Source organism: Liolophura sinensis, chromosome 8 (genome assembly GCF_032854445.1).
Source record: "Liolophura sinensis isolate JHLJ2023 chromosome 8, CUHK_Ljap_v2, whole genome shotgun sequence".
NCBI lineage: Eukaryota > Metazoa > Mollusca > Polyplacophora > Chitonida > Chitonidae > Liolophura > Liolophura sinensis.
In genome coordinates, this window is record NC_088302.1 from 57,766,410 (window position 1) to 57,781,449 (window position 15,040).

Genomic DNA, 15,040 nt, shown 5'->3' on the forward strand with positions numbered 1-15,040 from the left:
GCTGGGTTTACAACTAAATGGTTAATTCATGGGCATGAGAATATGTTGGGTTTACAACTAAATGGTTAATTGATGGGCATGAGAATATGTTGGGTTTACAATTAAATGGTTAATTCATGGGCATGAGAATATGTTGGGTTTACAACTAAATGGTTAATTGATGGGCATGAGAATATATTGGGTTTACAACTAAATGGTTAATTGATGGGCATGAGAATATGTTGGGTTTACAATTAAATGGTTAATTCATGGGCATGAGAATATGTTGGGTTTACAACTAAATGGTTAATTGATGGGCATGAGAATATATTGGGTTTACAACTAAATGGTTAATTCATGGGCATGAGAATATGTTGGGTTTACATCTAAATGCTTAATTGATGGGCATGAGAATATGTATTGATTTAATACACGTAATAAAAAGCCTTCAACAAACACAAAAAAGTCGGTCCCAAAACAGTTTTTTCCCCCCTGTTGTAAATACAGAGGTCTCTAACCTGTCCCACTACTCTCACATGTAGCCACTGGGTAAGTCCTACCTCATGCCTTATGGTTCACCTACTGGGTCAACTCTCTCTGAAGCTGACATAATACTGCATGGTGAGTCATCTATCCTCAATACAAACACTCAGAGGGTGAACCCAATACCTTCATGCCACACCTACATCACCACCTAGCTTACAGCCATACAGGCTAAAATAAGTTTCCCAAAATGCTTATCATATAAGTGAAAATATTCTTGAGTACAGAGTAAAACACCAATGAAATAAATAAATAAATGTCTGTACAATACACAATATATGCGTGAAAGGTTGTTTTTTTCATCCTTAGACAATATGCAAGTTAAAACTTGTTTTTTTTTATCCAGACAAACCTCATTAGACAATATAACTGACACCTTTTTTATCATTACACAACACAGCTTTCATCTTTTATCATTAGACAATATAACTGAGACCTTTTTTATTGTTAGACAATATATCTGACACCCTTTTTATCGTTAAACAAAATAACTGACACTTTTTATTGTTAGACAATATAACTGACACCCTTTTTTATCATTAGACAATATAATTGACATCTTTTTTTATCGTTAGACCATATAACTGACACCCCTTTTATTGTTAAACAAAATAACTGACACTTTTTATTGTTAGACAATATAACTGACACCCTTTTTTATCATTAGACAATATAATTGACACCTTTTTTATCGTTAGACAATATAACTGACACCTTTTTTCATTGTCAGACAATATAACTGACACCCTTTTTATAGTTAGACATTATTAATAACACCTTTTTCTTTATCCTTACACAATATACCTGTGACTCCTTGTTTGTTCTAATTTTTAGACAACAACAACATGCCTCAGACACCTTGTTGGGCAATATGCATGTTTTGATGTCTACACGTATATATAGGTTCTTTTGAACTTATATCCACTGGTGAGAACCACTGTCACATAGACAACTCTTTCCGGTTAACAGCCCATTAATAGATTGTACAGCTTCGGCATAATCTAAACAGGAAGGTAATGATGGACAAAGGCATTTCCTATCAGTTAAAAATAAATGGGCCCCACATATGCGAGAGTCACAGAGTAAACGTTGTATATTTTTCCCCAACACTGCCTATAAACATTCTTTTTTCTTTGTTATCCAATTTTTTCCTCTTTTCACTCAATCCTGATTTTATGCAGTTGATTATGAATGAAATGTTCTGTCTGCAAACCAAAAGGCTGTCCAAATGTTCTTGATATATTCAGTCTGCACTTAAAATGCTGTCAACTGTTAATGAAATATTCCGTCTGATCTATACAAGCAGTTTTACACTCGCCCACCCCCCATCCTCCAAAACAGAACTAACCAAGTATAACCTGGCTACATGCCATGGTTAGATTTGTCACAGCTGTTATCTTCTCCCTGATGCTGACAGAATGGGACTGAAAACTCTCCTTTATGTATAACCTGGCTACATGCCATGGTTAGATTTGTCACAGCTTTTATCTTCTCCCTGATGCTGACAGAATGGGACTGAAAACTCCCCTTTATGTATAACCTGGCTACATGCCATGGTTAGATTTGTCACAGCTTTTATCTTCTCCCTGATGCTGACAGAATGGGACTGAAAACTCCCCTTTATGTATAACCTGGCTACATGCCATGGTTAGATTTGTCACAGCTTTTATCTTCTCCCTGATGCTGACAGAATGGGACTGAAAACTCTCCTTTATGTATAACCTGGCTACATGCCATGATTAGATTTGTCACAGCTTTTATCTTCTCCCTGATGCTGACAGAATGGGACTGAAAACTCCCCTTTATGTATAACCTGGCTACATGCCATGGTTAGATTTGTCACAGCTTTTATCTTCTCCCTGATGCTGACAGAATGGGACTGAAAACTCCCCTTTATGTATAACCTGGCTACATGCCATGGTTAGATTTGTCACAGCTTTTATCTTCTCCCTGATGCTGACAGAATGGGACTGAAAACTCTCCTTTATGTATAACCTGGCTACATGCCATGATTAGATTTGTCACAGCTTTTATCTTCTCCCTGATGCTGACAGAATGGGACTGAAAACTCCCCTTTATGTATAACCTGGCTACATGCCATAGTTAGATTTGTCACAGCTTTTATCTTCTCCCTGATGCTGACAGAACGGGACTGAAAACTCCCCTTTATGTATAACCTGGCTACATGCCATGGTTAGATTTGTCACAGCTTTTATCTTCTCCCTGATGCTGACAGAACGGGACTGAAAACTCCCCTTTATGTATAACCTGGCTACATGCCATGGTTAGATTTGTCACAGCTTTTATCTTCTCCCTGATGCTGACAGAATGGGACTGAAAAATCCCCTTTATGTATAACCTGGCTACATGCCATGGTTAGATTTGTTACAGCTATTATCTTCTCCCTGATGCTGACAGAACGGGACTGAAAACTCCCCTTTATGTATAACCTGGCTACATGCCATGGTTAGATTTGTCACAGCTGTTATCTCCTCCCTGATGCTGACAGAACGGGATTGAAAACTCCCCCTTATGTGACTATACATATTACTGGATTCCTAAGTCATAAAGCACTTTAATAAAATTAAATTAAACAGAGAGACATTCCTGACAGGTTTGATGGTAGGCCTTCTTTACATATTGTGTCAGTGTTTATGGGGGGAGAGGTGACTACTGCTCCACCGCTGGGGGGAATCAGTATTACATCATTATCTGGAATGTCTCAATCACAACATAATAACTCTATGTCTTCTAACACATGTCTATATGTATGCTGTTACATGTTCTAACATGTCTATATGTATGCTGTTACACATTCTAACACGTCTATATGTATGCTGTTACATGTTCTAACACATGTCTATATGTATGCTGTTACATGTTCTAACACATGTCTATATGTATGCTGTTACACGTTATAACACATGTCTATATGTATGCTGTTACACGTTCTAACATGTCTATATGTATGCTGTTACACGTTCTAACACATGTCTATATGTATGCTGTTACGTGTTCTAACACATGTCTATACGTATGCTGTTACATGTTCTAATATGTCTATACGTATGCTGTTACATGTTCTAACACCTGTCTACATGTATGGTGTTACGTGTTCTAACACATGTCTATATGTATGCTGTTACGTGTTCTAACACGTGTCTATATGTATGCTGTTACATCTTCAAACACATGTCTATATGTATGCTGTTACACATTCTAACAAGTGTCTATATGCTGTTACATGTTCTAACACCTGTCTATTCTCATATGAGTTTACCATAACAACTTATATGACCATTTCTGATGTGATACTTTTGTATTGCAACTAATCTGACATGTTTACTGATCTAATTTGATCTAACTGATCTAACTGATCAAACACAAACACATGTCTATATGTATGCTGTTACATGTTCTAACACCTGTCTATTCTCATATGAGTTTACCATAACAACTTATATGACCATTTCTGATGTGATACTTTTGTATTGCAACTAATCTGACATGTTTACTGATCTAATTTGATCTAACTGATCTAACACATGTCTATATGTATGCTGTTACACATTCTAACAAGTGTCTATATGTATGTTGTTACATCTTCAAACACATGTCTATATGTATGCTGTTACACATTCTAACATGTCTATATGTATTCTGTTATGTGTTCTAACACGTGTCTATATGTATGCTGTTACACGTTCTAACACATGTCTATATGTATGCTGTTACATGTTCTAACACATGTCTATATGTATGCTGTTACGTGTTCTAACATGTCTATATGTATGCTGTTACATCTTCAAACACATGTCTATATGTATGCTGTTACACGTTCTAACACGTGTCTATATGTATGCTGTTACATCTTCAAACACATGTCTATATGTATGCTGTTACGTGTTCTAACACGTGTCTATATGTATGCTGTTACATCTTCAAACACATGCCTATATGTATGCCGTTACACGTTCTAACACATGTCTATATGTATGCTGTTACGTGTTCTAACACATGTCTATATGTATGCTGTTACATGTTCTAACACCTGTCTATTCTCATATGAGTTTACCATAACAACTTATATGACCATTTCTGATGTGATACTTTTGTATTGCAACTAATCTGACATGTTTACTGATCTAATTTTTCATCATGGCTGTATTTTTCCTCTCTAATAAATATATGAAACTTCTGATATTTGACATCCACATATTCATGGTCTTCAATGAGAATCATAAAGTGGATGACATGGAATTTTATAAAATCTTAATTAAACTGCCGAGAAATTTCCAAAAGAAACAAGAACAACAGAAGTATGGACGACCTACACGTGTAAAATGTGTCTTTCATGTTTCTATGAAGTATGTAATAAAGCTCTGTGAAATTATCGAGTCAGGTTGTGGGCGTGAGGATGAAGATGATCTACTGTGGTTGCTGTGGTTGAGTATGGAGTTCATTTGAGTGAGTGAGTGATTGGGGTGGAACGTCGTACTTGACAATTTTTCAGTGATATGACGACGAGAGTACATTTGAAGGGGTGGTATAATTATCGCGTCAGCCACTGTACAGGTCGTTAGAAGGGAATTACTGATCATGTGCCATTCAAACACCTCTACACTTATGTGGGGGTTCAGAGTATTAACAGAAAATTTTCCATCTTTGCAACACTTTTTCACCATTTATTTATTTATTTGATTGGTGTTTTATACTGTACTCAAGAATATTTCACTTATACGGCGGCGGCCAGTATTATGGTGGGAGGAAACCGGGCAGAGCCTGGGGGAAACCCATGACCATCTGCAGGTTGCTGACAGACTTTCCCACTTTAGCTGGAGAGTAAGCCAGCATGAGCTGGACTTGACTTGATGAGAGACACCTGGGTCATTACGCTGCGCTAGCGCACTAACCAACTGAGCCACAGAGGTCCCTATATACCATTTACACAATTCAACAAAGTGGAGAAGTTAGCGTTTCAAAATTATGCTGCATGATGAAACAGAAATTAAATATTTGATCAAGAGTTTTCCGTGAAAGCACAAACCACTTACTGGTCTTAAGGTTACTGAGGGGTGTCCTAGCAGAGAGTTTAGTGTGTGATAAAGTGTATAATATAGTATGTGTATGATACAGTGTGTGTGTGGTACTTAGGTAACAGGTGTCCTAGCGGAGAGCTCAGTGTGTGATACAGTGTATGATATAGTGGTGTGTATGACACATAGTGTGATAGTGTGAGATACAGTGTGAGATAATGTGTGATACATAGTGTATGATACTATGTGTGATATAGTGTGTGATACAGTGCATGATATAGTGTGCGTTATATAGCGTGTAATAGTGTTTGATATAATGTGTGACACAGCATGTGACACAGGGTGTGATACTGTGTGATAAAGTTTGTGACAATGTGTAATACTGTGTGATATAGTACGTGATACTGTGTGTGATATTGTGCGTGATACAGGGTGTGGTACTGTGTGTTATGGTGTGTGATACTGTTTGTGAAATAGGGTGTGGTACTGTGTGTGACATAGGGTGTGGTACTGTGTGTGATATTGTGATATAGGGTATTATGTGTGATACTGCATGTGATATAGTGTATGACTGTGTGATATAGTGTGATACTGCATGTGATATAGTGCATGACAGTGTGTGATATGTGATACTGTGTGACAGTGTGATACTGTGTGTGATATAGTGTGATACTGCATGTGATATAGTGTCATACTGCATGTGATACAGTATGGTACTGTGTGTGATATAGGTATGGTAGTGTGTGTGTGATATAGGATGTGGTGTGTGTGTGATATTGTGATATAGTGTTTGATATAGTGTGATACTGCATGTGATAAAGTGCATGACATAGTGTGATACTGTGTGTAATATATTGTATGGTACTGTGTGATATTATGTGACACTGTGATATAGTGTGATACTGCATGTGATATAGTGTCATACTGCATGTGATACAGTATGGTACTGTGTGTGATATAGCGTGTGGTACTGTGCGTGACATAGGTATGGTAGTGTGTGTGTGTTATAGTGTGTTACTGTGTGATATTGTGAGTGATATAGTGGGTGATACTGTGTGTGATAAAGGGTGTGGTACTGTGTGTAATATAGTGTGATACTGTGTGTGATATATGGTGTGGTACTGTGTGTGATATAGGGTGTGGTACTGTGTGTGACATACGGTGTGATACTGTGTGTGATATTGTAATATAGTGTGTGATACTGTGTATAATAATCTGCAGAGCATGTGAGTGTCAGCAGTAATGGAGACCTTAGCTTCCATAATTCTTCAACCTTGTCTCATATCAAAGAGCAACTTTCAGTGCAATTTATGCATAGTACTAATCAGATTTTGTGGAGAAAACTACATTGGTTGGACTGGCCAGATTGAGACAAAAAATATCATTTTATCACACAGCACAGAATAATATCTTCTGTATTTGCTTGAATAAATCCTTGCAAACATGCGAAAAGTTTGAAAAATTACAGTTTGTGAGAAATTTATTTGTATACCACCCCTTTCTGTATTGAACTTTCAAAAATAATGATTTATCAAAGGAAGGTACCTGGAAATTTTGACAGACAGTATTGTCTCCTTATACAAAGATTTGTAATCAGAGTCTAACAAAGGCCATTTTGCTCTCAGACTCAATATCTGATTCTGTCCAGGTGATATCCCTGAGTCACATCAGGTGAATGTATATCAGATATCCAGGAAAACGGCTCAAGGTACATTGCAAAATGACCATGAGGCTGATGAAGAAAATTGTCCATCTTTCTTCACCAATAAAAGGCAACTTCTTGCCTCAGACAGCCAAGATACTTTGGGGGTAATGACAACAATGAAAATTCATCTGTTCTGATCACAAACAATAATTCTACCATGACAATACAATGCAAGTTTCCAGCTTATTGAACTGAAGTCACCTCAGTGGTCAGAGAGCAGCGGTCTGTGAGGACGCGCAGCGTTTACACTCAGGCCACAAAATCAACAGGACAGTGGGTTTCTTAAACACCGCGAGATGGCAGCGGCCGTCCTCAGTGTGGAATGACCACACAACTATGACAACACGGGACCTTACCTTTGCCAGGTCCACAAACACACACTTCTCCCGGGTGATGGGAGGCCATCCTCACACAGGGGCTCAACATGTCTGAACTGCATCACTACCAAACTCCCTGATAACTCATACTAATACATACTAGGCTCTCCCTAAATAGTCCGTTTAAGTGAGTTTTGGAGTATACCTCCAGTAATTACTGCGTTAATTGTTCTAATTCTGACTGAGAACTTTCTGTCACTCTATGAGGTCACAAACTTCAGCTCATGAAGGATATCTCCACAACTACTGGGGTCACATCAGAGTGTCAGGATATAACAACCTTCCTGTTAGGCTCTCCTTACCTATCTCCCCTTCTTCCCTCATAATAGACCAGCCTGAGTCACAGCGAACCAATCATAGCCCAACAACACCCACGATACCAGATGATTCATTTAGAGTTTGGGACAAAAGGTAGGGGAAATACATGTAGGTGGTGAGCAGATGTTCTATGTATATCTGACTGTTTGTAGACTGTCTGCAGGTCACACCAGCCACTTCACATAGTACCAAAGTACCAATCAGTGGATATACATGATGATGATCTAATATTAACTGTAAAGTGTACTAGCTAACTAACATACAATCAACTGTCAAGGTGTAGGACAATGTATATGGGTTGTCAAGGATAAACTGTCAAGGTGTAGGAGAATCTATTTGGGTAATCATTGATAAACTGTCAAGGTGCAGGAGAATCTATTTGGGTAGTCATGGATAAACTGTCAAAGTGCAGGAGAAAACATTTGGATAATCATGGATAATCTGTCAAAGTGCAGGAGAATCTATTTGGGTAACCATGGATAAAATGTCAAGGTACAGGAGAATCTATTTGGGTAGTCATGGATAAACTGTCAAAGTGCAGGAGAATCTATTTGGGTAATCATGGACAAAATGTCAAGGTACAAGAGAATCTATTTTGGTAATCATGGATAAAATGTCAAGGTACAGGAGAATCTATTTGGGTAATCAAGGATAAACTGTCATAGTGCAGAAGGATCTATCTGGGTAATCATGGATAAAATGTCAAGGTACAGGAGAATCTATTTGGGTAATCATGGATAATCTGTCAAAGTACAGGAGAATCTATTTGGGTAATCACAGATAAAATGTCAAGGTACAGGAGAATCTATTTGGGTAATCAAGGATAAACTGTCATAGTGCAGAAGGATCTATTTGGGTAATCATGGATAAACTGTCAAAGTGCAGGAGAATCTATTTGGTTAATCATGGATAAAATGTCAAGGTACAGGGGAATCTATTTTGGTAACCATGGATAATGTGTCAAAGTGCAGGAGAATCTATCTGGGTAATCATCGATAAACTGTCAAGGTACAGGAGAATCTATTTGGGTAATCAAGGATAAACTGTCATAGTGCAGAAGGATCTATTTGGGTAATCATGGATAAACTGTCAAAGTGCAGGAGAATCTATTTGGTTAATCATGGATAAAATGTCAAGGTACAGGAGAATCTATTTTGGTAATCATGGATAATGTGTCAAAGTGCAGGAGAATCTATTTGGGTAATCATGGATAAAATGTCAAGGTACAGGAGAATCTATTTGGGTAATCATGGATAAAATGTCAAGGTACAGGAGAATCTATTTGGGTAATCACAGATAAACTGTCAAGGTACAGGAGAATCTATTTGGGTAATCATGGATAAACTGTCAAGGCACAGGAGAATCTATTTGGGTAATCAAGGATAAACTGTCATAGTGCAAAAGGATCTATTTGGGTAATCACGGATAAACTGTCACAGTGCAGAAGAATCTATTTGGGTAATTATGGATAAAACTGCCTGATGAGAATACCTATTATACAGACATACCCTCTGTAATCATGTGGTTTTGTTCACAACGTTTCACCACAGTCTCATGCCCCCAAAATGCCCCCAAAATGCCCCAAAATGCCACATTACTAAACTCTGACTTACCCAGCACTGGGCTCAAGCCGCAAAGCCTTGGTGACACGCTCCTCCTGGGCATACACTGGGGCAGGCAGGGCGCTAGACCTGACCTCCTGTAACCATACATCATACAGCATTATATGACAAATAGGACCATTCTTTTACCTCAGAGGTCACTCACTAAAAGATGGATGTAAGACATATAGGAGAACTTTGACAATGGAATGTGTCACCTAGCACATGCTGTAACACAATAGAAAGGAAGAGATTCAAAGTGGTGATTCGAAGTGGTGAATAAAAGTGGTGAGCAGAAATCTGACCAACATGCACTCTTCTGTTTTCGGAGTACCAAAAGCACAGTTTGTATTATACATCTTCAGCTACTAGTACTTACCTTTCTACCCTCTGCCCACCTGTCCTCTCGATTAGACTGGAGACTGCTGGTGGAATGACGTCTGGAGTCGGACCCTCCACTCAATGTAGACTCCGAGAAACTCTCACTTCTGTGGATCGACTTCACCATGGTTTCTGAGGATGTTGATGGCCACTTGGTGAGGGCCTTGGGGGACGACAAGGCTGACCCTCCTTCAGAAGATGTCTGACTGCTACTCGACCCCATTGATCTACCCTTCTTCCTCTCCACAAAGTTCAGCAATGCTTGTTGAGGAGTCTTCCTCGTCTCCACCTCAGAATACCTGACCTGATTATCTGTTCCTGGCCGTCCGCTGTTTGATGGAGGTTTGGAGGTCAAGGCAGTCCTCTCCTCTTGTGGCTGATCTCGCTTCTTATTGGTCCGGATCTGCTCAGATGTTGTCCTCTTGAGGTTGGACCCTTTGGTGTCTCTCCCCACATCAAGGTCATCCTCCCACATTTTAGGATTGTATAACTTGGCTTCGTTAGCCTTTCTGTCACCTTCCCTTTGTGAATGTCGAGACAGATTAGGCTGAGAGCTACCCCTTGATAAGGACTCTGATTTGGTTTCGCTAATTTCACTGGATTCTTTGATTTGTTCAAGACGATTGCTGTCTGAATGACTTCTTGCTGAATGCAAACCTTGATAGTTTGAGTAGGACTGGGATCTGGGGGGAACTTTGGACTTCTCTTTCTTTGCATCTTGGAGATTGTTCCAACTCTTGGATGTTTTGTTCAAATGAGTTGTTGTGTACAGAGTTTGTTCTACCTCATCAAATGTTCCCATGGCTCGTTTCATGGACTCTTGACGAGTGACAAGTTTGTCAACCCCACGCTTCCTGCCTTGAGGTGGTTTATCTTTCTGCATGTAGGAACTACTGCTGTCAAGAAATACAGAGTCTCCCTGCTCTCCTGGAAGAACACCTGAAAGCCCATATTGGTCACTTTGTGCAGAGAGATCTGTAGATGTCTCTTTTCTGGTTAGCTTACTCGATTTGTCTGAGGGAGATTCATCTTGTTGCCAACGGCCACTGCTGACCGGAGACATTACGTTCTGGTCAGAAGAAGAGCCGGATCTGGAATGTTTCTTACACAGGTTGTTACTGGACAGATGTGTTCTGGTGGAAGGCTGAAACATGCCTTTGCTTGTCACAGGTGTCCGCGCGCTCAAGTCCTCCGAGGACTTTGATGTGGTCCTCATCCCTGACTGAGACACGGATGGATGAGAAAGATTTGTGGAGGATGCCGAGACGGCGTGAGATTTGTAAGAGTTGCAGTTACCTTCCTGATCTAGTGACTGACTTGATGATTTTCCAGAGCCAAGAGATTGGGGTGGTCTTTGGTCTGAGCTGGACGGGGAAATGGGCTCTTCTACAGAGCTAGGACAGCGAGGACTTAACTGCTGTGGTTGATGGTGATGTTTGTCCTCCAAGTCATAGGTGTTGACATAGTTATGGTTGTAGCCTGAAAGGTTACATTCTGAGCTACTGTGCTTGTGGGTAGGCTGGTTGGCCTGTTTCACTAGAAGGAATGTATTATCAAAGCTGTATCTACTGCGCATAGCTTTGCGAAGCTCTCTAGGAGACAGTGGTTCCTCACTGTTCTGAGGCTCAGAAGATGTGGTTTTATCATCAGAACGATCATTAGCATGCTCCATAGGTTTAGCTTCCTGCAGCAGGCTAAACTGTGACCCCAGGCTCTGCTGAGAGCCAAAGTCATCTCTGCCAAACGGTCCAGACGACACATCTGAATAGATGAGGACACTACTGTATGACTCAGCTTCCTTCATGTTTCCGTACTGTGAGGAAGGAGTGGGTGAGCCAATGCTCCGTGAGTTCTCCTGTGATGAGAAGGATAGACTCTTGTCATGCTGATATGGAGGGCGGGCAGAGATGTGCTGACCATACATCTCCTTAGACAGCATCCTCAGCAGAGGCGCGGTGCTCGGGGTGTACTCATAGAAGGACGGGAGAGATGAGTCAGAGCCCTCACTCCTCAACGTCTTGTCCCCCTCAAATTCCATGTCCGATCCTCCTTGTTTTTGGACATGCAGAAGAGGTGGTTCACTCCTCCTCCCTGAGCTGGCCCTGTTGGAGAAAGAGTAGGATTGCTTCACGTCTTGTGTATCACTGTCATTTCTAAAGCCTTTAATCACACTTGGTTTATCTCTCGTCAGATTGTCGTTAGTGGACTTATCTTCCAGGTGATTCTTGGTTCTTTGGGCTGGATTCATAGCACCATCGTACTTCCTGCTTATCTCCAGAGGAACCGTTTCTCTGTTTTCCTCTTTTCTGTGAGTATTTTGGGGATGACCCCGATCAAAGTTTCTCAACTCATTGCTCCCATTTCTCTCCCTAATGTCTCTTATTCTTTCGTTGTACTGAAAGTCTCTTTGGTAGTCTCGAGTGGTGCCCTCACTTTTACGGCCACTGTTTCTGCTCTGTTGTCTAAAATCTTCAACAGCTGGTCGCTCTCTGCCAGAAGGACTACCCCTTCTGTTTAAAGAGGCACCATTCCTTGCATTCATGGAGTCACTCTCCCTTATATTCATGGAGTCACTACCCATCATATTCATGTAATCACTACTACTCACATTTATGGAGTCACAACTCCTTGTATCGATGGAGTCACTTCTCCTTGCAATAATGGAGTCACTATTCCTCGTATTCATGGAATAACTACTTCTTGTGCTCAAAGATTCACTATTCCTCACACTCACTGAGTCACTACTCCTTGTGCTTATAGAGTCACTTTTCCTCACATTCATGGAGTCTGTTCTCATCCTGCCTGGAGACTCTACACCCTCCGGTCGGCCAGTTCCACTGTCTGAGTCGTTACTTCTCCAGGAGAGTCGAGTTTGCGTGGGTTTCTCCTCAGATGCTGACCACTGGTCACCTAAGCTGTCCGGTCGTTTGGGGCTGGTCTGACTGGCCACGTCATTCACCTGTATCTCAGCATGCCGTGTGTTTGGGGAAGGCCTCTTTTCTCTCTTAGCCGCAGGGCTAGCTTTAGAATGTACCTCTGTCTGTGTCCCTGTGTTGTAACAGGGACGAGGCGTTACTATGTATCCTCTACTGTCGACGCGTTTTGGTGCATAGTGGTCCACGCTGCGCTCCCCAGTGTTGGTCACAGACGACGTTCGTAGGTGGGAAGAATCAGAACTGACTTGTGACGTGCCACTGTGTCTCACTGATTCTTCTCTGGGACTCGGCAAGGAACTGCCCTTATGGTCATTCTGCAGTCGCCCAGCAGACACATCTGTTTGGTTACTCGCATGGTCTGTGGTTGGATACCGCGTGCGGTACTGCTTTGGTACAGGAGAGGACAGATTAGAGGGAGGAAGGTTGCTCGTGGCTATGGGTATATCTCTCTCTGGGGGGGATGGTACACTGTATTCCTTATCCCCCAGATTATGACCATCAGAATCATATTTAGGGGGAGGATAGCCTGGCTGAGAGTTGTAAAAACTCTTCATACGTTCCTCCCCAATGTCACTGATCTTAGCCACTGATGCATGATACATGACGTCGGACTTCAGCCCGGGGTCACTGGCATTCCGAGATTTGCCCTCCTCCGTTTTACGTTCAGCCAGAGGACTGTTTTTCTCTGTCAAAGGCCGTAAGTTTGGTTGGAATGGGCCATATGCCATTCGCTGTTTTCGAGGAAACTCAGAGCTAGTATTGGTGTGATCAGACCAAGACTCTGCTCGCGAAGTGATTGGCTGAGAAGGGTCTGTGGTGCCGCGGATACTGGGCGCGGTCACAGGCCAGGACGGGTATTTTTCGTGGCTCTGATTCACCTTACAGAACTTGATGGTAGCCGAGTCTCTGACTGGTGGGGCAGGGGGAGAACATGGGGGATAGAGTGCTGGGTTTAAGAGGCTCTCCGGGGGTGGGGGAGGAGGAATGGCAGGGGGATCCTCCAGCTCTGAGTCACTGGTACCACTGTCAGAGGGTTCATACCCGGCAGAGAGTCCGTGGTAATCAACGTTGTGATAATCATGTTTGCTGTAGTCCACCCTGTGTTGAGATGATGGCCTTCCGTAGTTCTCCTTATCTACTATGGGCTGGAAGCTGGTGTCAGGGTGGTACGTCTGGACAGAGCTTCCCTGAGAGCTCGGGTAGGGCTGGGACTGTGGCGGTGAGTTTGGACGGTACTTGTCCCGTGGGGAAGACTGCCGAGTGACTGTGCTCCTGACCTTGTCCCCCTCCCAGACTGACCTGTGAGGATCTCGCAGACCAGGACGTTTTAAGTTTAGGTGTTTCTCTGCATATGCGGATGGCCTGACCAGCTTTGGGGGCTCTCCTAATCCAGTGACATCCAGCTCCTGGTGGATGTTAGGGCTGGACTTGGCAGAATGAAAGGAGGGTTTAGAAGGAGAGTAGTGTCTGTGAGAGACAACATCCTCCATAGCTGCCTGGCTCAATGCTGGAGTAGACTTGGCAGGTGACAGAGGTCCACTCCTGCCACCAATGGAGTTGGGTAAAGCATCAGTCAATTCACGGACACGACGCCCTCGCTCCAGGAGATCCTCTTGAGAGGCGTGTTTGTAGGCGAGCTGAGAAAATGGCTGTCCTTGTTTCGTAAGGTTGTCACTTGGGCTGCCATCTACTCTGGACTGTGATTGGAGGTTTTCATAGTTCCGGCTGTGGAGAGGTGACAACGACGATCGACTTGCCCCACCTAGTGAGGACTTTCCGACACTGCCAATACTGCAAAAACACAAAACAAAGGCCAAATTAGTCAACACAAGGCTATGCACCATGTGACATTTACCATGCCTAAGCCAAGAACAGTCTGCAATCCCTCTCTGTGTAAAAGTTGTGTGTTGAAAGCCTGATGATATGTCTGACCTTCTGGCCCACTGACTTCAGGCAAACAGGAGGGGCTGCCCCTTCATGCAGCCATCACAGACATTCAGGTAAGTCTGCACTCTCAAACCTGAGTATACTGAGCCAATCTTATACCAAACTTAGCAACACTTAGTGAACTGGTTTTAAAATTTAGATGAGAATCTAATTATTGCACAGATGTCATCTGCCTCATCTATAATGATGTATGTCCTCTCACTCACACAATGTAAAA

General features: G+C 41.8%; 1 protein-coding gene across 1 annotated transcript in view; it reads right to left on the bottom strand.

Moving 5' to 3' along the window:
- The window catches only part of LOC135473007 (uncharacterized), a 161,361-nt gene that overhangs the window by 33,571 nt on the left and 112,750 nt on the right, over positions 1 to 15,040 (bottom strand). Inside the window, exons 4-5 of the mRNA XM_064752773.1 lie at positions 9,939 to 14,667; positions 9,572 to 9,657 (exon numbers count right to left, since the gene is read on the bottom strand). Of these exons, the coding sequence (XP_064608843.1) occupies positions 9,572 to 9,657; positions 9,939 to 14,667 (4,815 nt within the window). The remainder of the gene's footprint in view (positions 1 to 9,571; positions 9,658 to 9,938; positions 14,668 to 15,040) is intronic.